General features: G+C 47.4%; 1 protein-coding gene across 4 annotated transcripts in view; it reads left to right on the top strand.

Moving 5' to 3' along the window:
• The window catches only part of SVIL (supervillin), a 292,499-nt gene extending 271,651 nt beyond the window's left edge, over positions 1-20,848 (top strand). For all 4 annotated transcript variants that reach the window (XM_038755658.1, XM_038755659.1, XM_038755661.1 and 1 more), the window contains 17 exons: positions 1,116-1,288; positions 1,932-2,087; positions 4,641-4,777; positions 5,228-5,375; positions 5,506-5,651; positions 6,639-6,814; positions 9,480-9,624; positions 10,278-10,554; positions 12,900-13,051; positions 13,665-13,770; positions 14,963-15,170; positions 16,187-16,320; positions 17,034-17,189; positions 17,856-17,999; positions 19,136-19,257; positions 19,634-19,789; positions 19,911-20,848. In XM_038755658.1, the coding sequence (XP_038611586.1) occupies positions 1,116-1,288; positions 1,932-2,087; positions 4,641-4,777; positions 5,228-5,375; positions 5,506-5,651; positions 6,639-6,814; positions 9,480-9,624; positions 10,278-10,554; positions 12,900-13,051; positions 13,665-13,770; positions 14,963-15,170; positions 16,187-16,320; positions 17,034-17,189; positions 17,856-17,999; positions 19,136-19,257; positions 19,634-19,789; positions 19,911-19,997 (2,623 nt within the window). In that variant the 3' untranslated portion in view covers positions 19,998-20,848. The remainder of the gene's footprint in view (positions 1-1,115; positions 1,289-1,931; positions 2,088-4,640; positions 4,778-5,227; positions 5,376-5,505; positions 5,652-6,638; positions 6,815-9,479; positions 9,625-10,277; positions 10,555-12,899; positions 13,052-13,664; positions 13,771-14,962; positions 15,171-16,186; positions 16,321-17,033; positions 17,190-17,855; positions 18,000-19,135; positions 19,258-19,633; positions 19,790-19,910) is intronic.
• Positions 20,849-21,915: the final 1,067 nt, after the last annotated feature.

Below are 21,915 nucleotides of genomic sequence, written 5' to 3'. Positions count from 1 at the left end.
GAGTCTATCAACTCTGCTCTGCTGGATTTTCCCAAGTGCTTAGTCTGGTGCTCTGCACACAGTAAATGCTCAATAAATTATACTGAGTGATTGATACAGCAGGGCCTGGACTGGAAGGTTGGAGTCCCTTAGTACCCAGGTCTTCAGTACAACCTCTCCCATCCCACTCAGCTACGGCTGTGACTGTTGTGAATACTGGGCTCTGAGTCCTGAGCAGCCTAAGACTCTGCTTCCCTAGCCATAGTTCCCTATTGTTCTTATTGTATTTATGATCAGTTTGGGGTTTTTTAATGTTTCTTCTTTCCTCGTGTCCCTGTTGCCAATGCCTCTCCTCTTAATTCTTAGATTGTAAGCCCCCTGAGGGCAGGATTGGGTCTATGTTCTTTTCCAAGGATATTTTTTAAAAATGATATTTACTAAGCAGTTAATAATCAGGGCAGTTACAGTCCCTGTCCCACATGGCGCTCACAGTCTAAGTAGGAGGGAGAACAGGTATTGTATCTCCATTTTGCAGTTGAGGAGAGACAGGCTCAGGGAAGTTAAGTGGCCTGCCGAAGATCACCCAGCAGGCAAGTCAGAAGGACCTGGGTTCTAATCCCAGCTCTGCCAATTGCTTACTGTGTGACCTTGGACAAGTCACTTCACTTCTCTGTGTCTGTTTCCTCAGCTGTAAAATGGGGTTACCTGTTCCTCCTCCTATTTAGGCTGTGAACCCCATATGGGACAGGGACTGTGTCCAACCTAATTACCTTGGACCTACCCTAGCGCTTAGAACAGTGTTTAACATGTAGTAAGCACTTAGCAAATACCATAACAGTACCAACAACAACAAAAATGTGGTGGAACAGGGATTAGAACCCAAGTCCTCTGGATCCTAAGCCGTGCTTTATCCACTACACCATGCTGCTTTCCGTGCTTAGTACAGCCCTTTGTAACCAGGCACCTAATGAATACCATCACTACTACTACTACTACAAGATCATCAGATCAGGCATCATCCCTCTCCCGTCAGGGGCTCACACTCGAGACCCGAGTAACCCCAGGTGGAAGTATTTTCCTCAAATCTGGGAGAACAGTTACTTGGGAAAGCTAACAAAACTTCTTTCGCCGCTTAGGTTGACCTCTTCCGTAACTGAGCACAAGCGGGCCGTCCGACCCATGCGCAGGGTCCCTTCTTCACGGAATCCCTTAAAGATGCTGGCTGCCAGAGAAGACATTCTTCAGGAATATACTGAGCAGAGATTGAATGTGGCCTTCATGGAATCGAAACGAATGAAGGTTGAAAAGAGTGAGTGCCACAACCAGTGAGCTGCTTGTGCATTGGGAATCGAATACTGTCGTGGGGAACTTGGTTGTTGAACATTTGTTAAAGCCACTATTGTTACGACCCCAGAGCAATTCATTTCTTGCTCCAAATCAAAGGAAATGTGTTTGAACTTTTTGGGGAGAATATGAAGAGCCTTTGGTGTGTCCAAAAGGACACCCGAGCCCCAATTTCTCTCTTATTTGGTGGTTTCATATAGTTTATATGTTGCATCTCTTTAAACATCTCACAAAAATCTGTCCTGAACCTCTAGATTTCACTGGCCAGTTTTGAGAAAAATTGCAGCCACTAGCCTGTTCCGTATCTACTATATGTATAGCACTCCTTCACAAGTCAATCCAACCTGGCACTGCAGGCACGGGCCCTGTGAGGGGTGGACTCATCCCTGAAGAAACCTCAGGCAGACCTAGTCACAAACTGAAGGGATTGGCAGCACCCTAAGCTTTAGGGAGGAAATCAGCAGCGGACCCACCTCTCGGGCACCAGCCCCCAGATTTGAGCATAGCAGGAAGTGACCAGAGGGATCAGTTCTCTCAAAAAGAACCAGAGAGTTGTATGTAACCTAGGGTTTGTTTTTCACCTTTTCCTTCTACCTTTGTGCAACCAGTGTCAGCCAACTCAAACTTCTCAGAAGTGGCCCTGGCAGGTTTAGCCAGCAAAGAAAATTTCAGCAGTGTGAATCTGCGGAGTGTAAATCTGACCGAACAAAACTCCAACAACAGCTCTGTGCCGTACAAGAAACTGATGCTGCTTCAGGTTAAAGGTACGAAATATAAATGAAGGAAGCTCACGGAAATAAAGCGCTAGATCACTCAGCCTGCAATTGGTCTTTAAGCATTTTTATCTCACCCAACTGACTAAATTATCTTTAAGTGTTTCTTCCAGCGCCTTCCCAACAGCGGCTCCTCAGATGGGTGTTTCCTACTCCCTAACAATGTTCTAGCCCCAAGATGTAGTGAAAACTCACTTTATGGCAGAGCTAAACATTTGTCCAACACCCCCCATGTGGCATTCAAGCCCTTAGGCCGTTAAAGGCTTACAACAATGCTCTGGACTCAGTAAAGGCTCAGTACCATTGATTGACTGAAGCATTCTGAGAGCCCAAGATGGTTCCCTCCCTCACATCTACAGCACAGAGCCTGGAGTGGCTGTTCCTTAAGGAGTTGCCTGTGTCCGCACCAAATCACCCTTGTCTTTAGGACTCTAGGGCCTTGTACTGTCATCTTTTTTTCTTTATGGTGTTTGTTAAACTCTTACTATGTGCCAGGTACTTTACTAAGCACTGGAATAGATACATGCTAATCTATAACAACACTGGAATAGATACAATCTAGAAACAGTCCATGTCCCACTTGGGATTCTCAGTCTTAACTCCCATTTTACAGATCAGGTAACTGTGTAATGGAGCAGTGAAGTGACTTGTCCAAGGTCACACAGCAGATAAGTGGCAGAGCTGGGATTTAGAACTCAGGTCCTCTGACTCCCAGGCCGATGCTCTTTCCACTAGGCCGCAGTGCTTCTCTTCTTCCTACACTGCCTCTCCTCTCTCTTCTATTCCTTTCCTTAATCCTCCTTCCTCATCTTCTCTCTGTCTCTTCCCTCGTCCACCTTCCCTCCACTTCCTCTCTCCTTTCCCCTGTTCAATTTGTCCAAAGACCAAAATATTTAGACTTAAGAATGAAAATGATAATGGAATCTCCCATCAGGAATGACGGATGAGCCTGGGTTCCGAGACTTCGGAACCTGTGCAGGGGAATTGAATGTTGTGCTAGTGTTTTGTGCAGCACTACTCCCTCTTCTCCCCACCTTCCCTCCCCACCATGCTCTCCCGTCTTCCTTTTTGTCTCTCCTCTCTCTCTCTCTTTCTCTCTCCTTCTCTCCCTCTCTCCCCTCCCCCTTTTTCTCACCTCTCTCACTTTCTCTCTTCCTCCTTCTTTCCCTCTCTTCTCTTTCTTGTTTATTATTCATTCATTCATTCAGTCATATTTATTGAGCATTTACTGTGTGCAGACCACTGTACTAAGCACTTGAAAGTACAATTTGGCCACAGAGACAATCCCTGCCCAACAACGGGCTCACAGTCTAGAAGGGGGAGACAGACAACAAAACAATGTGCGATGAATAAATCAGAAGGCAAAGCAGAACATATGGCAAAGGTTTTTTTAAGTGTGGGACCCATTTATGACCAAGGTGACCACAGCAAGGAATTTGTGCTGGGCCTTATTGCCACAGCCTGGTAAGTGGCTGCCTTGGCACATCCATATGCACTTACACACACATATACATGCGTTTCAGATAAGAATAAAATTCATTCACTCAATCGAATTTATCGAGCACTTACTGTGTGCAGAGCACTGTAGTAAGCGCTTGGGAAGTACAAATCGGCAACATATAGAGATGGTCCCTACCCAACAACGGGCTCACAGTCTAGAAGGGGGAGACAGACAACAAAACAAAACGAGTAGACAGGTTCAATACTATCAGAATAAACAGAATTATAGCTAGATACACACCATTAATAAGATAGAGTAATAAATATGTACAATTATATACAAGTGCCGTGGGGAGGGGAAGGAGGGAGGGCGGGAGGACGATAGGAAGAGGAAAAAGGTTGGGGGCTCAGTCTGGGAAGGCCTTCTGGAGGAGGTGAGCTCTCAGTAGGGCTTTGAAGGGAGGAAGAGAGCTAGTTTGGCAGATGTGTGGAGGAGAGGGCATTCCAGGCCAGGGGTCGACGGCGGGACAGGTGAGAATGAGGCACAGTGAGGAGGTTAGTGGCAGAGGAGCGGAAGGTGCGGGCTGGGCTGTAGAGGAGAGAAGGAAGGTGAGGTAGGAGGGGGCGAGGTGTTGGAGGGCCTTGAAGCCGAGATTGAGGCATTTTTGCTTGATTCATAGATTAACAGGCTACCACGAGGAGAGAAGGAAGGTGAGGTAGGAGGGGGCGAGGTGTTGGAGAGCCTTGAAGCCGAGAGTGAGGCGTTTTTGCTTGATTCGTAGATTGACAGGCAACCACTGGAGATTTTTGAGGAGGGGAGTGACATGCCCAGAGTGTTTTTGTACAAAGATAATCCGGGCAGCAGAGTGAAGTATAGACTGAAGTGGGGAGAGACAGGAGGATGGGAGATCAGAAAGGAGGCTGATGCAGTAATCCAGTCAGGATAGGATGAGAGATTGAACCAGCAAGGTAGCAGTTTGGATGAAGAGGAAAGGGCGGATCTTGGCTGTGTTTTGGAGGTGAGACCGGCAGGTTTTGGTGATGGATTGGATGTGTGTTTATAATCTACCTCAACAGGCAATTCACCTTTCACTTAATTTTTAGGAAGAAGACATGTACAGACAAGACTAGTTGAGCCAAGAGCCTCATCGTTGAACAGTGGAGACTGCTTCCTTCTGTTAACTCCCCACTTCTGCTTTCTGTGGGTGGGAGAGTTTGCCAACGTCATAGAAAAGGCTAAGGTGAATATCCTAGAAAGTCTGTGATATTTCAATCAAGTCCTTAGGAAATATCCCAGGACTGCAGGATGCAGAATAGCAGCAGAATCCGAGAAGGCAGACGTGGATTTGTCTCCTGGAGTGTCCCTCACTCTCGGCCCGCATGCCAGTCTGCCTGAAGTCCACAAACTGGAACACCACAGACCTCAGGAAAGGGACCCCATTCGAGCCAAAAAGGAGACTTTTGAACTAGTTGCAGGATCACTCTCTATATTCCATAGGACAAGAGCGCTGATAGAAAGTGTGAGGATTTCTGAAGTTGGTACATCTAGTCGCTCATGAAAATAACAGTCAAGAGACAACAGTGTTCTCTGGTCTGCCCTTTCACACGCCACCTTTCCCTCCCATGTGAACACTCACAATTGCCCAGAGGAACAGACCATTCAATTCAGATCATTATGTTAATCTCCTTAGGCATCAGAGCTTGCAGCTCTAATTCAGACCAAGAGGGAACTGGGCTGTAGAGCTACCTACATTCAGACTATAGAAGAAGGAATAAACACACATACCCACGCAGCAAAAGACTTCTGGAAGCTGCTAGGCGGTCAGACGAGCTCCCAGGGTAAGTGCCTCTTTTGTTTCTGAGTCTGCCTGGCTGGGAGCCATTCCCTCTTTCTTGCTCAGCATCCCCCCTGAATCACTTGTAACCCATCGGGTAAACTGCCCTTTGTGGTGTTTCTTTCATTCCGAAGCTGCTGGAAATCCCGAGGAAGATGAGATGTATGAAACGGCTATAATAGAAACCAACTGCATCTATCGCTTAATAGATGACAAACTTGTTCCTGATGATGACTACTGGGGGAAGATGCCAAAATGTAACCTCCTGCAGTCCAAAGAGGTACAGTAAGTGATCTTTCTGAGGCTTGCGCTCATCACACTCTCTTTAAACAATGTCCCTGGCTCTGTTGTGTTGTGCTTAATACAGTGCTCTACACACAGTAAGTGTTCAATAAATGCTCCCCTACCCCTTCCTTGGGGCCCCACCCTCTTCCCTGTCCCAGGACTTGGGGAAAAAGCTGAGAATGTCATCATGGGAATCACAATTATTTATTTTTCTAAATAGTATTTTTTAAGTGCTTACTATGTGCCAGGAGCTGTTAAGCACTGGGGTGATTACAAGTTAATCAGGTTGGACACAGTCCATGTCACACATGGGACTCTCAGTCTTAATCCCCATTTTATCGATGAGGTAACCGAGGCACAGGTAAGTGGTGGAGCCGGGATTGGAACCCAAGGTCTCTGACTCTCAGGCCTGGGCTCTTTCCACTAGGCCATCATGCACCTCTAAGCCACGTAACTTCTTTGAGCCTCACTGCTTCTCTAGGGAACGCTGTTTTGCCTGTGGCCGGAGAATGAGCAGTAATGACTTTTTCCCGGGATACCCAAGATGAGTTTCCACCATTTAGCAGGATCAGCGAGAGAACACTTTTTGGAGGAGCTGACTTCTCAGATGGGATCTAGAGGTGGGGAGGGATGTGGTTTGACAGAGACGAACAGAGCCGGGAAAGCATTCCAAGCAGGGAAAATGTATCAGAGATGTGACAATTCAGAGCAGGTAACAAAATCTAAGTAAATGGCCTTCACCCAGGAACCAATTTCTGCCCATTTTATTTGATTTTTATTTTTACATCAGTGAGTTTTGGGGAGCCAGAAATACTTTTATATGCCTTTCCAAACTGGCTGGAATATTTGCAACCCCTCTCTGACTTTTTTCCTAGTATGGTCTCAGCCTCCAGATCCTTCTCCCCTAAAAGAAACGTTAGGTCCATTCTGGACACTTTCCTTACAGAAGTCATGGGATGTGATTTTTCTTTCGTCCTCACAGGTTCTGGTGTTTGACTTTGGCAGCGAAGTGTATGTCTGGCATGGGAAGGAAGTCACGTTAGCACAAAGAAAAGTCGCATTCCAACTGGCAAAGCACCTGTGGAATGGAACCTTTGACTATGCCAATTGTGACATAAATCCTCTAGATCCTGGAGAATGCAACCCTTTGATTCCCAGGTACTATCACAGCTTATTGGCTGCACAGCATAATGTCAGCGAGGCTCATGGGGAGGGAATTTAATAGCATTGCCTTCATTGTCATAATCAGCCTTTGTTAGTGCCCTGATTCCAGTTTCCATGGTCCTTACCGATTCAGTCTATAAATTATAGTGCTAATGCCCTGGCCAGGTAGATGATACATGATATCACTCCCTGGTGATTTTTTAAAATCAACCTTAATTGCAGATGGTTAATTTCCGCTTCTTCTCTGGAAAGATATTTAATGTGTGGTTTCAATTTGGTTTGGTGTGGGGGTTTTGTGGGGTGAGGTGGGTGGGGGGGGGAACCAAGTTTTTTTCCATCTGCAGGATTCCATTGGCTGTGTAAATTATGCAAACTACACACAGACCCCAGAACTGTTCCAGAGTCTGGAATTCTGTCACTGGTGTGTTCCTGAGCTGGAAGTAAAGGCATCATATGGCTTTCCAATCTCTTCTCTCCTCTTTATAATCCAGTTGACTATTGAATTCATTGAGATTTCAGTTATCTCCCAGGCAATGAACTCACCTGCTTGGCAGTGGGATTTTACTTGCTTTATTCCAGTTTGCAGTTTTCCTCTTAAGGAATTTTTGTTTTACTGAACAAAAGCAGACTATTAAACTCTGAGAAAAATCTATGGTCTAGCTAGCAACAATTCATAAAACACAGCCCGAGATGGATGGGTCTGATGGGTGAGAGGAAATTGATTTGTCTTGAGGAAGCCATTTAATATATTCTCATCTGACTAAGCAAGTCAGACGTGGAGGTGCATCCTGGTGTTTCACAGGATGTACTATTACATTTTCAGTTCTTTCCAGTACAGTCAATAGAGGCTGCAGACAATTGATACCTTCATTACATTTCTGTATCTATTTTAAACCCAATGGGAAGTTCAGGGGTGGCTGTCACTAATTCGGATAAGGACCAGGTATTCATTAATGACATGTTTTTGGCTTGAAGTTTGAAACCAGAAACATAGAAGAAGCAGAGATAGCAGGGTTTTAATTAACTCTTCGTAATTGTAAGATTTTCCTTCTAAACTCCCCATCTCCCTCCCCCACCCAGTCTCCTAAGATCAACCTCACCCCCTCTTTGCCACTGTCTCTTAAGACCCAAACCAGTACTTCTGGTCTGATTGTTGAGACTGGAAGGACATTACCTGGAGGGCGAGGTAGAAGGGGAACTGTCACTCACAATCAGAAGCAGCATAGAGACAGCATTTTTTTCTGATTGAATCCCTCCTGACTTCTCTGCAGCCTCCGACGCTGTCGGTGAACCCCATTCTGTCTTTGGGGACAACAATCCCTTGTTTTCCCGGTTCTCCTCCTGCCTTTCTAGCTGCTTTTGCCTTGCAGTAGCCTCTCAAGGTAGAACTTTGGTGGTCTGGCTCCAACCGACTTGGGCACCCCTCTTGGGTGGGTTTTAGCTTTGGAGACGGGAAGGAACATGAGGTTTAGGGAAGCAGACAATGGAAAGAGAATTGAAGTAGGAAAGATGGCAGGAGCAATGGCTTGGCAGGGGAGAATTGGGTAAGCCAACAGAAAGCTGGCTAGTTTAAGTGAAGCAGAGAGGATCGTCTGGGATGACACAGACGCAGAGTCCCACCTAGGGGTGAGGGAGCTGGCTGGTAGAGAACCTTGGGGCAGTAGTGGAGCCACTGTGGGATTCTACCAGACGGGGATGGATCAACTTGGGCATGGCGAGTCTTGCAACCATTAGCAAGCATGAGACCAGCAAAGTAGCTTCTCTGGCAAGGCAGTGGAAGGTTTTTACTTAGCTTGTGACAGTGCAGCCCTGTAAACTGAATGCTGATTGGCAGATTCTGTAAAATAGGACCCTGCCTGCCTGCTAAGGAGATTGTTTCTCGACTGTGTGTCTGCACCCACACGCCAGCGGGAATAAAGCTAGCTGGGGCGAGGGATGTTGCACAAAGCACCATCTCTAGAATTGGTTCCTCCTTTGGGAGGGTTCTTGTTCCCAGCGTTCTCTGTGTCTGGATGCTGAGAGACTCCATGGTCATCACGATTAGGGACTACCCGCATGTGGTTTCTTCAGCCATGGCTGGCCATTTTTATTTTTTTGTTGCTACTCTTTTTGGCTGACCTTAGGCCCCAGGGAGCTTGCGGTGAGGTGACCAGGTGGACCTAGCTCCTAGTGGCAATTGTGTAATGGATGGGTCCTGAGGAACAGGAAGGGCCTGTGATCTGCAGTGGCACTGGTGGTCAAAGACGGGTCAGAGGCAGCCCAGAATAGGTTATTTATTGATGGCGGGCACACTAATTGATTCCATCCCAAACAACATGCTCACTTTGAAGAACTGGCATTATCCATAAATGAGTCAGAAAGCAGGACATGTTGCTTTGGAGCTTTTATCCAGCTGCTAAGCATGGGCCCCAAGCAAAAAATTCAATCTTAGGCTCTTTGGAGAGAATCATCTTGTATAAAGTGTGCCTGAAAGCATGCCCTTCCAAAGCATGCCTCAAAACAGGGGTTATTTGAATAAACACGGTGGTTGGGGGATTTCTAGACAAACTGGGTTTGTGTTGGGTTTCTTTCATTTGTTTTCGACCTTGGGGCTGATCCCATTCCTGTTTCCCTCCTCTTAACCCTCCCCTCCCCGACATCTCCCCTGCTCCCGATATAGAAAAGGACAGGGCCGACCCGATTGGGCGATCTTTGGGAGATTGACAGAGCACAACGAGACGATCTTGTTCAAAGAAAAATTCCTCGATTGGACTGAAATGAAGAAGCTGAATGAAAAGAACTCAAGTGACCTCTCCCAGCAGAAGGTACTGAATGTGATCTTACAGAGCTTTTCAACCATTGGTCACCCTTGACCCCCGACCAGGAGAATGAAAGCTAAGAACGTGGGCTTGGTTCAAGTTGTAGAATTGCAGACTTGGTTCCCATTATCGGCAAACCAAGGAGGCTCACACTTTCCTGCTGTTTCCGGGCTGATCGCTGGCTGCAGAGCCAAAGTGTTCAATCCTGTTCAAGTCTCTTCACTTGATATAGAAGCAGTACTGCAAATGCTCTGCCCCATGGGGCAGAACCATTTTAATTTTGGAAAGCAACCAAAAGTGTGTTGAGTGTGAGCAGTTTTATGATATTCCTCTGTTTCTTTGTTTTATGGTATTCCTTAAGTGTACGTATGAAGCACTGTTTTTAGCCGTGGGGTAGATACAAGTTTATCAGGGTGGACACAGTCACTGTCCCACATGGGGATCACAGTCTAAGTAAGAGGGAGTAGTATTTAATCCCCATTTTACAGTTGAGGAAACTGAGGCACAAAGAAATTAAGTGACTTGCCCAAAGTCACGCAGCAAGCAGTTGGTAGAGTGGCGATTAGAACACAGGTCCACCGACTCCTAGGCCAGTGCTCTTTCCAGTAGGCCACACTGCTTATAGGGAAAGGAGCAAGAACTGTCGCCCTCTCTTTCAGGAAGAATCTAGGACTGACTTCAAGCCCTATGATGTGATGCTTATGGTGCCGGTGCCTCAGACAACAGTCAGCACGGTCTTGGACGGGGTCAACATTGGCCGAGGCTACGGACTAATCGAAGGGGGTGACAGGAGGCAGTTCGAGATTGCCACCGCCTCCGTGGATGTGTGGCATATCTTGGAATTCGACTACAGCCGGCTCCCCAAACAGAGCATCGGCCAGTTCCATGAAGGCGACACGTATGTGGTAAAGTGGAAGTACATGGTGAGCACTGCAGGTCAGTGGACAGTGGCGTTTCTTCTGGCCTGCGCGGAGGGGCTGGTTTTAGGGGCACTTTTCAATGTTAAGTTTCCGGTGCACGTGAGGGTTGACCCCCACACATGGAAGGATGAACTTTGCTGTTCTCCTGCAGAAGATTCAACTTGTACGTTGGAGCATGTTTTTCCGTCTGTGTGGTGTTTTTTATGTGTTAGCTTCCCTGATGACAACTCTTTCACCTTTGAGCTTTAAATGGGGTGGGGTGAGCAAAAATCATTTGAGTCAGGCTAGAAGGAAAGTAGCCATGTAAGTCACTGAGCCCGAGTTGTTTGAAATCGAAACCAAATAATTGCTTGACCGAGTCTGAGGGAGCATCTGACAATATGAGGCTGTGAGAGAAAACCAAAGAAAAAAACCAAGGCCAGGGCACTGAGATCAAGTCCTGGGAGGTGAACTGCCATGAGAAGCACAATGGAGTAGTGGCTAGACCATGGGCCTGGGTGTCAGAAGGTCATATCCCGGCTCTGCCACGTGTCTGCTTTGTGACCTTGAGCAAGTCACTTAACTTCTGTGCCTCAGTTACCTCATCTGTAAAGTGAGGATCGAGACTGTGAGCCCCACGTGAGATCCAGTTTGCTTTGTATCCACCCCAATGCTTAGTAGAGTGCCTGGCACCTAGTAAGCACTTAACAAATACCATTATTATTATTATTATTATTATTATTATTATTATTATTATCATCAACCTGAGCCCCAGATATGGGGGCCTTTTCTCCACTCTGCCTGAGCAGGCCCTTCCTCTTATCTAGGCAACCTGAGCATTCATTCTCCATTTTCCCTGAAGACTGCTGGGACCAGTCACCCCAGGGAGGGCACAGGAATTTCATCTCATGGTGAAGCATTGTGCATACAGAACACACCTCAGCTCCTGCACTAGCCAGGGTAATGGCCTCTCTAATGTGGTGCGGCAGGAAACCCATAACTGGCAGGGTCCCGGGCCCTCTCCTCCGGGATCCCACTATGGATCTCTCATCCAGATCACCTACAGGTGTTTTAAGGATGGATTGTTGATAAAAGAAATCTTTATACAGTCTCATTGCAGAAGACTGGGAATGCCTTGAGCTCTGGGCAGAACTCTTGTGTGGTGTTTTCGTGAGTTGCTTAGCAGAAAAGTGCCATTTTAAACAGGAAGACCTAAAATCTTTCGCTGGGATTTGAGGCATCTGTACTAATCAAACTTGTAGAAAATGTGAACTGTAACTAAAATTGGAAATGACCCTCATGTAAGTATCTGTTTGGGATAACAAGAGTTTGAACACAAAGGTTTTGCCCTCAGGTACATGATTTGAGTTGAGCAATCTCCCACAGCCCTTCTGCTGATGCATGTGCCCTATCTTCCCCTCTTCAGGGTCCTGTTACCCACCCCTAGATAGTGCTAAAGCACCCTCGGGCAGGGTGGGAAGTGAATTGGGTGCAGTCTTCTGCTGTCACCTCTCACCTATCCAGAGTCTGGTCTCTGAAAATGAGGGTGGTTGGTGCTCAAGTGCTGAACTGTGAGATCTGTCGGGCCACTTTGGCCACCAAAGTTGGAATGCCTGCCATTTGGTGTGGGTGGTTCCGTTCCACTTTATGCATTCTTCTAAAGTGTCACGGTGTAATAAATTCAAGAATCCCAGGCTTTTCGGAAAGCAATGCATCAGCAACTTAAGAACCCCGCTCTGCAGGACTTGGAAACTCCTTCTGGCTTTCTCTTTTTATGAAAACAATTTTAGCAAGACAAATGAGGTTCTTTTTGTCTCTTGCTGGCCTGCTGTTGTTCTTTCCAATATCACTCAGCCACCAGCTCATCTCTGGACAAAGAGGGCGGAAATGGGGGAAATACCATAGCAAATACCGTAGCTCGGTCTGGGTGGGTTTCAAGGGAGGATGGAGTGGGCCCATTTCACACCCGCACAGAGTTATCTGCCCGTTCCTTTGAACGGTGGTTTGGTTTTTCCTATGTGATGAAAACTGGTTGGAATACAGTTGCCTTTCTTTCCCTCTGTGAATTATACTCTGTTTCCAGGATATGGGCATATTCTTCCAGTTGAATACATGCATTTCAGCCCCACACCTGCCAGCCATTCGGGCATTCAATCAGTGAGGGGTATTTTTTAAATGCCTACTGTGTGCAGAGCACTGTGCTACACATGGGGGGGGGGGGTGCATTCAAGGTAAAAGACCTGACCCCTGCCCTCAAATTGTTTACAGCTCACTCCATAGCTGACTTATGAGGCCTAAGCTATATATTTGTCTTTTCCCCCTGGAGTATTAGCAGATTGTCACACCACCCCCTCCTCCCTCCTGGTGTCTTGTCATTTGCAGTTGGGAGCAGGCAGAAGGGAGAGCACTCCATTCGGGCGGCTGGCAAAGAGAAGTGCGTATACTTCTTCTGGCAAGGGCGGCACTCCACGGTGAGTGAGAAGGGAACATCGGCCCTGATGACCGTGGAGCTGGATGAAGAACGTGGGGCCCAGGTGAGCCCTGGTCCAGTGTTTCTGTTCTGGCCCTTAGAAAGCGAAGTGAGGTCACGAGGGCCAGAGGGATCGTGCTTTTCGCTCCTGAGGGCCCTGACTGGCACAATTCCGCTCCCCGGTCTCAGGGAAGAATTGACTCGCAGCATGGGCTAATGGAAAGAGCTTGGGGCTGGGACCAGGAAACCTAGGTTCTTAGCCACGCTCTGTCACCAGCCTGCCGAGTAATCATGGCCAAGTCAGTTAGCCTCTCTGTGTCTTGGTTTCCTCCCTTGTAAAATGGGGGTGAGATACCTGGTCCTTGCATCTCTTAGATTGAGAGCCCCACACTTGGGTCTTAATCCTGGCTCTGCTGCTTGTCTGCTGTGTGACCTAGGAAAAGTCACTTAACCTCTCTATGCCTCAAATACTTAATCTGTAAAATGGGTATTGACAGTTCCATATGAGACAGAGACTGTGTCCAACCCGATTTGCGGATGGCCCATTTTTATGTCATCTGCCCAAATTGTTTCCCAAGAGGCACCATTAGCTGGGTGGTTGAATGGCACATCTATCCTTTTTGGCACTTTTAGAGTTGTGGATGAGCTCTGTCATCTTGTTGATTTTGTTGTTTCAGGTGCAGGTACTCCAAGGGAAGGAACCACCCTGCTTTCTGCAGTGCTTCCAGGGCGCTATGGTGGTCCATGCAGGGAGGCGAGAGGAAGAAGAAGAAAATGCACAAAGTAAATCAGTTTAATTGTTAACAAATAACCAAATTCTACTTTTCTGCTGGGTGGGATTATTGCCAAAAAAGGGGGATTTTGGTGTCAGATTCGTTTTGAGGAGCTATCAATAGACCTTAAAAAGTCATGTGATTATTTACATGTCGGTCCCCTGCCGGGGGGGGACTTATTACTCTCGTAGTTAAACCTCTTTAACCTCTGTCTGGAGGAATTGGGAGGAAAGGGATAGGTGGCATCTCCCTTTGGTCTTTTACTGAAATTGTCTTGGCTTTGTGTTTCTTTGTTTTTTTCGTATTTTAATTTTTAAATGAGAGGATAGACATCTGTTGTGTTCGTGATCCAACTTTTTTTAAAAAATAATTCAAAGTTAGAAACTTCTGGTATGTTGTCCAAATTGACTTTGGGAAATGTATCCCATATATTATGACTGTTGTACAGAGTGCTTGGGATTGGCATTCTGGATGGTTCAGATTACAGGTCACTCCCCTCCCTCTCAGCAGTAAGACCACAAAGTTTTGTTGCCCAGTAAAACTCCAGACCCCTGGTGAGTTAAGGTCCTGTCCTTGGTCCCAGGTCAGGATTTCCTTTCATCAGTCAACTTAAATCATCAACAGGGGATGCTCCCTGAGGAATCCTGTAGCAGGGAATTAGGAATTGCAAATATCATCGCTGGTTCACGTGGTCCTGCTAAAATGCATGTTTTCACCATACGGTTGGTCTACCCGCTGTTAGGGAACATTTGTCCGAGAAAGTAGCCCATTTGAATAAAGGATGTCAGTTATCGTAATAATAATAATAATAATGGCATTTGTTAAGCACTTACTATGTGCAAAGCACTGTTCTAAGCTCTGGGGAGGATACAAGGTGATCAGGTTGTCCCACGTGGGGCTCACAGTCTTAATCCCCCTTTTACAGATGAGGTAGCTGAGGCCCAGAGAAGTAAAGTCACACAGCTGACAATTGGCAGAGCTGGGATTTGAACCCATGACCTCTGACTCCAAAGCCCGTGCTCTTTCCACTGAGCCACGCTGCTTCTCTTGTACTCGTGTGAACAGGGCCGAAACGGGAGACTATTGCAGTGCCAGTTTTCCCTAACATTTGGCAGGGAGAGAGGGGTTTGCAAGCACACAACCACTGCACTTGAGGGGAACTGGGAGTGTGTCATTACTGTGCCCTGACAATGCCCCTGCAGGTGACTGGAGATTGTACTGTGTACGAGGAGAGGTCTCCAATGAGGGAAATTTGCTCGAAGTAGCATGTCACTGCAGCAGCCTGAGGTCCAGGACTTCTATGATTGTTCTCAATGTCAACAAGGCCCTGATCTACTTGTGGCACGGCTGCAAAGCCCAGGCCCACACAAAGGATGTAGGAAGAACAGCAGCAAATAAAATCAAGGAACAGTAAGTAGCCAAAGATCTTCTGTCTCTCAGTTGGAATTAAACTCCTACGCTCACTCATTGAGGCGCTGCATTCCATTTAGGAATACACCTTTTCACTGCTAAGTCACCTTGATTCTTCAGGGTATGAGAAGGATAAAGTGGATAATGAAGTGGTGCTCTCTAGGTTGTAATAAGAATGATAAAATTGTGGTGGTATTTTTTAAGCCTTTACTCTTTACTAAGCATTGGGATAGATACAGTACAATCAGATCGTACGCAGTCCCTGACCCATATGGGGCTCTCAGGCTGAGGGAGAGAGTGAATGGGTATTTCATCCCCATTTTACAGATGAGGCAACTGAGGCCTAGAGAGGTTAAGTGATTGGTCCAAGGTCATGAAAGGAGTAGAGACCCGGGGCCATCACCTGGCTGGAGATCATTTTGTCCGATCCCTAGGTCGGCAGCCGTCCAATGCCGAGTTGCTCCCCTGGGGCTAAAAAAAGTTTTTTCCATTGACTCTGTCTTCTAGAAGCTCATGTAAAACCGGAGTCGACATTTAAGGACAAGCTAGTTTTAACAACACTGATCCATCCCGGGGGGTGCAGGGTAGCACATAGACTACATTCCCAGCCACTGGTGCACATTCCAAGCCCAGGAATTCTCAGAGAAGTGTTTTCTCTCCCTCAAAGGCCAGGCACCAGCTAGAAGGTGCAGCTCTTTAGGGAGGGGCAAGCATGAAGCCTGCCGGAGTTCGGAAGTCAAGAAACTACTGAGGGGTGAGACCAAGAAAATGACAGAAGGAAATGCGGACCAACAAAGGAGGAGTTGTATAGCGTTTTTTCTCTCTCCTTTTCTGGTATGGTCTTCCTATGAGATACCCATAGCTGTTGAGAAAGAAGCGTGGCCCGTGAGAATTAACTTGCGCCGGGGAGAGGCGTGGTTGGGGTGAGGGTTTGGCTTGGCCATGGAAGGCCCATAAAGCTGGGGAAGTGCCTGCAGGAGGGCTGGGGAAGACCAGGTGGGCTCTTTGTCCCGTAGGTGTCCCCTGGAAGCAGGATTGCACAGCAGCAGCAAGGTGACGATTCACGAATGTGATGAAGGGTCAGAGCCGTTGGGATTCTGGGACGCACTGGGCCGGAGAGACCGCAAGGCCTATGACTGCATGCTGCAGGGTAATCAAGCCGTCCCCAAAGGCCCGGGTGCCAGGGCTTGGCCCCAGGGCTATAGGCTCGACCGGAAAGCCTCGTCTGTGGTGGGCGGTGAACACCCTTAGTGCCAAGCAGGAGTGGGCAAGGGAAGACAGGTACCTGGGAAGAAGCATCTAGCCCCTTTCCACCCGGTGCCTCCATTTGTTTTTTTTCCCCTTCTGGCATTTTAAGCAAACACTGGTGCTGATGAGTTCAGGATGGCAGCTAAGACTTCTGTTAACCAAGGAAGGTGGAGCAGCCAGGCATCAGCTGCCTCGAGCAGGCTTGTTTCAGTTAAAAAATGGGATAACAGGACTGATCTCAAGCTAAATAAGAATTTTATTGTTTGTCAAGTGCTCATTATGTGCCAAGCACTGGACTGAGCACAAGGGTATATACAGTGCCGCCAGATCATACACCATCCTCATCTCCCATCTCCATCTTCACCTCCCTCTTGGCCCCATGGGTTTGTTGGCTGGGGGCAGGCACAGAGAGAGGGGTTAAGGGAAAAGGTCCCCCTAACATTTAGGGATGTTCATCCAACAAATCCCTGAACTCTGTGAACCCAAACTAAGCTCAGACTGAGTATGCTGTATTTAATCTTTACCAATTGATTGGCAACTCTATACGAGTCACTGTAAGTCTTGAAATGTTACCTGTGTGCCTTTGTTTTAGCCTTATTCTTTTTCCTTCTTAAGATCCTGGAAAGTTTAACTTCACACCCCGCCTGTTCATCCTCAGTAGTTCGTCTGGCGATTTCTCAGCCACCGAGTTCATGTATCCCGCCCGGGATCCTTCGGTGGTCAATTCTATGCCCTTCTTGCAAGAGGACCTGTACAGTGCCCCCCAGCCAGGTAGGGTGCTTGGCAGTTAAGGGGCAAGGGACCCTGCGTTAGCTTAGGAACCCCAGGGTGCGTCTTTGTTCTAGCACAAGTGGGGGTGTGCATTGCTGGGGGAGATAGACCATACTCCAGTCAGGACCCTGCCCTGAAAGCTTACACAGCGCAGATCCAGGAGAGATCGGGTGCAAGGGAACAGAGCTGATGTCTCTGCTTCTAAGGGAATGAATCCCCAGGAGAGATGCAGGGTGCCCTCTGCTATCCCTCTTTTTTCTGATGCTCAGGGTGGGCTTTCCTCACCAGGCCTCTGAGCAGGCTGTGATTGGAGCCGGTTTGGCTCAAGTAAACAGCAAGAGGGTGAAGTGTTGTTCACTCTGTAAAGACCAGGCCGGGTTGGTGTGCTCTAGTAAGAGGCCGTAAGACTGTGTAAAATCCCTTTGCACCACCGCTTTGCTGTAAGGGCTTCTTGCTGCTTGGACTGTAAAAGCCTGGGTTCTGGCAGGGAGACTCAACTGCCCCAGTTTCAGTACCTGTAGTTGTCTGCCCAGTCAGCCCTTTTCCATTCACTTTCGGGCAAGCCCAACCTTAGGACAGGAGCGCTGATCTTCCCTGTCCCAAGAGACCACTGAATCAAGTCAGAGCGCTAATGGCAGCGTCTCTGGTCATATCTCCTTCCTACAGCGCTTTTCCTGGTCGACAATCATCACGAGGTATATCTCTGGCAGGGCTGGTGGCCGATTGAGAACAAGATCACGGGCTCTGCACGGATCCGCTGGGCCACAGACAGAAAGTGTGCTATGGAGACGGTTCTTCAATACTGCAAAGGTGAGAGGGGCACTGCCCACTCCTGATGGGGTTGGCCCAGCAGAGTCTGCCCACTCCCGATGGGTGGGGCAGCAGGCACCTACAATGCCTTGGGACTTCATCATGAGCAACTAGAAGTCAATCAATCAATCAATCAATCGTATTTATTGAGCGCTTACTGTGTGCAGAGCACTGTACTAAGCACTTGAGGAGTACAAGTTGGCAACATATAGAGACAGTCCCTACCCAACAGTGGGCTCACAGTCTAGAAGCACTCACAGTCTAGAAGTCCTGTTGGGGTTGGGGGCTGGCAGGCATATTGGCAGGCAGGTTGGGAAAGGCTTTGCTTTTGTTTTTCCTTTAAACTTTCTAAAGCTTATTCATTTTGAGATTAGAGAATTCTTGGCTGTGAGCTGGGGTGAGAATTGACTTTACATTCTCTTGGTGTTACCCAGGAGGGGAATGGCCAGGTTGTAAAATGTCCTGGGCTAATGAATCCCTTTCAGAGTCCTCAGAACTCCAACACCCACTTGATGGCTGGGCCTGTGTCTTGCCCTGTTCTCCCTCACGCATGTTTATTTCATTGCAGTTTGTGTGGTATTGTAGAAAGCTAGGAATGGAGTAGTCTCTCTAAACCAGACTGAAGAGTAAAGGGAGGGATTGAGCACCATTTCCGGGAAGGAATAGCCGTATTAAATGCAAGCGACTTTTAACTGCCCATTATGCTGTGAGATATATGGGCTATTCTCTCACTTCATACCAACATGCCCAGCTTTTATTTGAAAACTGAGCTATTTTTTTTTTAACTGTATCTGATTCAGTACAACAGGTCAATTTTCTCATTAGTTCCAGGCTAATGAAACTGAATCAATTTTCCCCCAGATGGTCCACCTCAGCTAGCACTCATGAATCTGCCATTGGGATGTTTGGCCATGGCTTGGTGTAGGTAACCATAAATGGCCACAATGGATGTGCATGGGCAGTGATCAGTGTCAATTCATTCATTCAGTCAGTCATATTTATTAAGCGCTTACTGTGCACAGAGCACTGTACTAAGTGCTTGGGAAGTACAAATCAGCAACATAGAGAGACGGTCCCTACCCAACCAGTAATGGTTATCTTTTGTCCAATCTTGGAAATGCTGTCGGTCATTTTAGGAAAAAATGTCAAGAAGCCCCCCAAGTCCTACTTGATCCATGCTGGTCTGGAGCCACTGACATTCACCAACATGTTTCCCAGCTGGGAGCACAGGGAAGACATTGCCGAAATCACGGAAATGGTGAGCAGGCTTCTCCCTTCCTGTGGTCCCCATTTCTGTGCCTGCAGAGCTTTTCTGAAGGGAGTGAGCACTCTGGGATGGGGAGGAGATGTTGAGAAACCTCTGCATAATTCCCTCATCTGAAACGGGGAGAAGACAGTAAATGAATAGGGCTGTGGGCAGTGCGTATAGATGTGAATATTAGGAAGGGTATTGCTTTTGGAGTGCATGAGTGAGAGTGTGTGTGTGTGTGTGTGTGTGTGTGTGTGTGTGTTTGAGAGAGAGTGTGTGTGTGCACGCTTGCATGGACATGAACAGGTCAGTCCTAGGTTGTTACCCTTTGACTGTAGTCCTTTCTGCTCAGATCCCCCTTCTGTCCATGCCCTTCTTTCTCCAGGACACTGATGTCTCTAATCAGATTATCCTTGTGGAAGACGTGTTAGCCAAGCTGTGCAAAACCATCTATCCCCTGGCTGACCTCCTGGCCAGGCCTCTGCCCGAAGGTGTTGACCCCCTGAAGCTTGAAATCTATCTGACAGATGCAGATTTTGAGGTGAGAGATTCTTGGTGGGAGGTTGGGGGGGAGCTGCAGTCTCGTCCCCGCAGCAGGGGTTGGGAGGCCGAGGCCAGCACAGCTGCTTACTGCCCGGCCTCTCTTCCTCTCGCCTGTGCAGGCCGCGCTGGACATGACCCGGGAGGAGTTCAACTCTCTGCCACCCTGGAAGCAGGCCAACCTTAAGAAAGCCAAAGGGTTGTTCTAGGCGGCCCGGTTTGCGGCCCCGGACGCCTTCCCCGGGGAATCCCTCCCACCACTCTCAATTCCATCTGACTGAGAACAAGGGAATTCTTCAGGTCCGGAATTACCGAAGTCATCCAGTATGGCTTGGCTGAGGTGTGGGCCGGCTGAGGTGCGGGCCAGCTGAGTGCACAAGGAAGAGAGCTCTGGGAACCCTCTCGCACCCCCGTTACCATTGCCGCCAACCCGCTGCTAAATGGTCGTGCGAATGCTCCCAGTCCTCCCTAGCCTGGCCCCTTCTCAGCCCGGTCCCCTTCCCCGCCTGGCCCCATCCAGTCTCCCGAGCCATTCTCCTGTAAAGTGTTATTTTGTTAGCTTGTGGATTCCCGAGAAATTTATATTTATATAAACACCTTACCTAGATGAAGTATGAATTTATCAAAGCAATATGTATTCACTTTTCCAGACTGTTTTTGGTGTCAAAACAATGAGAAAGTAGATGGAAGCTGCTTCTCCTGAATTAGCTCTCACCAGTATGTATCCTTCTATGCGATCTGAAACGTTTTGTCCAGCAAGAGGCAATGAATTCTGCGCACTGCTTCCAGTGCTAAAATGAACAAAGCCTTTGCACTTCTGAGAATCTATGCGAAACAACCTTTTTACTTCAGTATCCAAAAATGTATAGTGCCTTGTTTTTGTGTACAGTTTCTATACAGAAAAGTTCGGTCTGGTTTTTGAAGGTGGTTTGGAGCAGGACCCTACAATTTTACTTTATAATGGTAGAAATAAAAACATCTCAGTTTCTAATCATTCTTGTAAACATTAAACATGCCCTTTTTGTGATATCAGAACCCAAAGTAAAAGCTTCAGAATAAACTGAGCAGTGGATCAGTTACTCATTTAATTCCCAGCTACAGAGTGGGATTTCCTAACACTGTGTTCCAAAATTCCTCAGCACAAACATTTCACGCTTATCTGCTATAACTTCACTTTTAATGTAGATGGCTAAGATAAGGCTAGACTGGGCAGGTAAAATGGGGAGATAGTTGATGCGTGAACTTTGTTAAGAATAATATACAGCTTAAGTGGTTTGACAGATCCTTCAGCTTAACCATTTGCACCAAAGAATAACTCTACTTTTCTTGTTCCAAGTCATATTGTGCTTTTTCATGTGTACCCTAAATGCTTGGCAGATTTGAAACTAAGCCATGATCTGAGTTCTGGAAACCTGAGTTCTAATCCCAGCTCTGCCACTTGCCTGCTGTGTGACCTTAGGCAAGTTACTTGACCTCTCTTTGCTTCAGTTCTTTCATCTGTACAATGGGAATCAAATACCTGTTCTCCTTCGTACTTAGGCTGTGAGCCCCATGTGGGACAGGGACTGTGCTTAGTCTCGTTGTCTTGTAACTACCCCAGTGTTTGGCACATAGTAAGCACTGAACAAATTCCATAATCATTGTTTTTATGATTACATTGCCCTCCCTGGAGTGGTCTGTAGGAGGGGGAAAAGGAAGTGGAATCACTGAGCTGAACGGATGTTCAAGAATTTCATTGCATCTAGGTGATGGAACTTGAGAAGCAGCATGGCCAAGTGGAAAGGGCACAAGATTGGGAGTCAGGAGGCCTGGGTTCTATTCCTGGTTCTGCCACTTACCTGCTGTGTGACTTTGGGTAAGTCGCTTCTCTGTGCTCGGGTTCCTCGTCTGTGAAATGGAGATAAGATGCCTGTTCTCCCTCCCCCTTAGGCTGTGAGCCAGGTAGTGACTGTGCCTGATCTGATTATCCTCTACCTAGCACAATGCATAGCACAGGGCACAACTCATAGTAACTGCTGAACAGATGCCACAGTGATTAGAAGTAGTATTGGCAATGGCTGCATTTTGCAAATCTTGCCAACTTAGTCAACTGTGAGTTCCAATGTCCCCCAGGCCTTATGGGCAATG

Source organism: Tachyglossus aculeatus, chromosome 13 (genome assembly GCF_015852505.1).
Source record: "Tachyglossus aculeatus isolate mTacAcu1 chromosome 13, mTacAcu1.pri, whole genome shotgun sequence".
Classification (NCBI taxonomy): domain Eukaryota; kingdom Metazoa; phylum Chordata; class Mammalia; order Monotremata; family Tachyglossidae; genus Tachyglossus; species Tachyglossus aculeatus.
The sequence above is the reverse complement of the archived record's forward strand: the minus strand, read 5'-3'. Positions and strand labels throughout refer to the sequence as shown.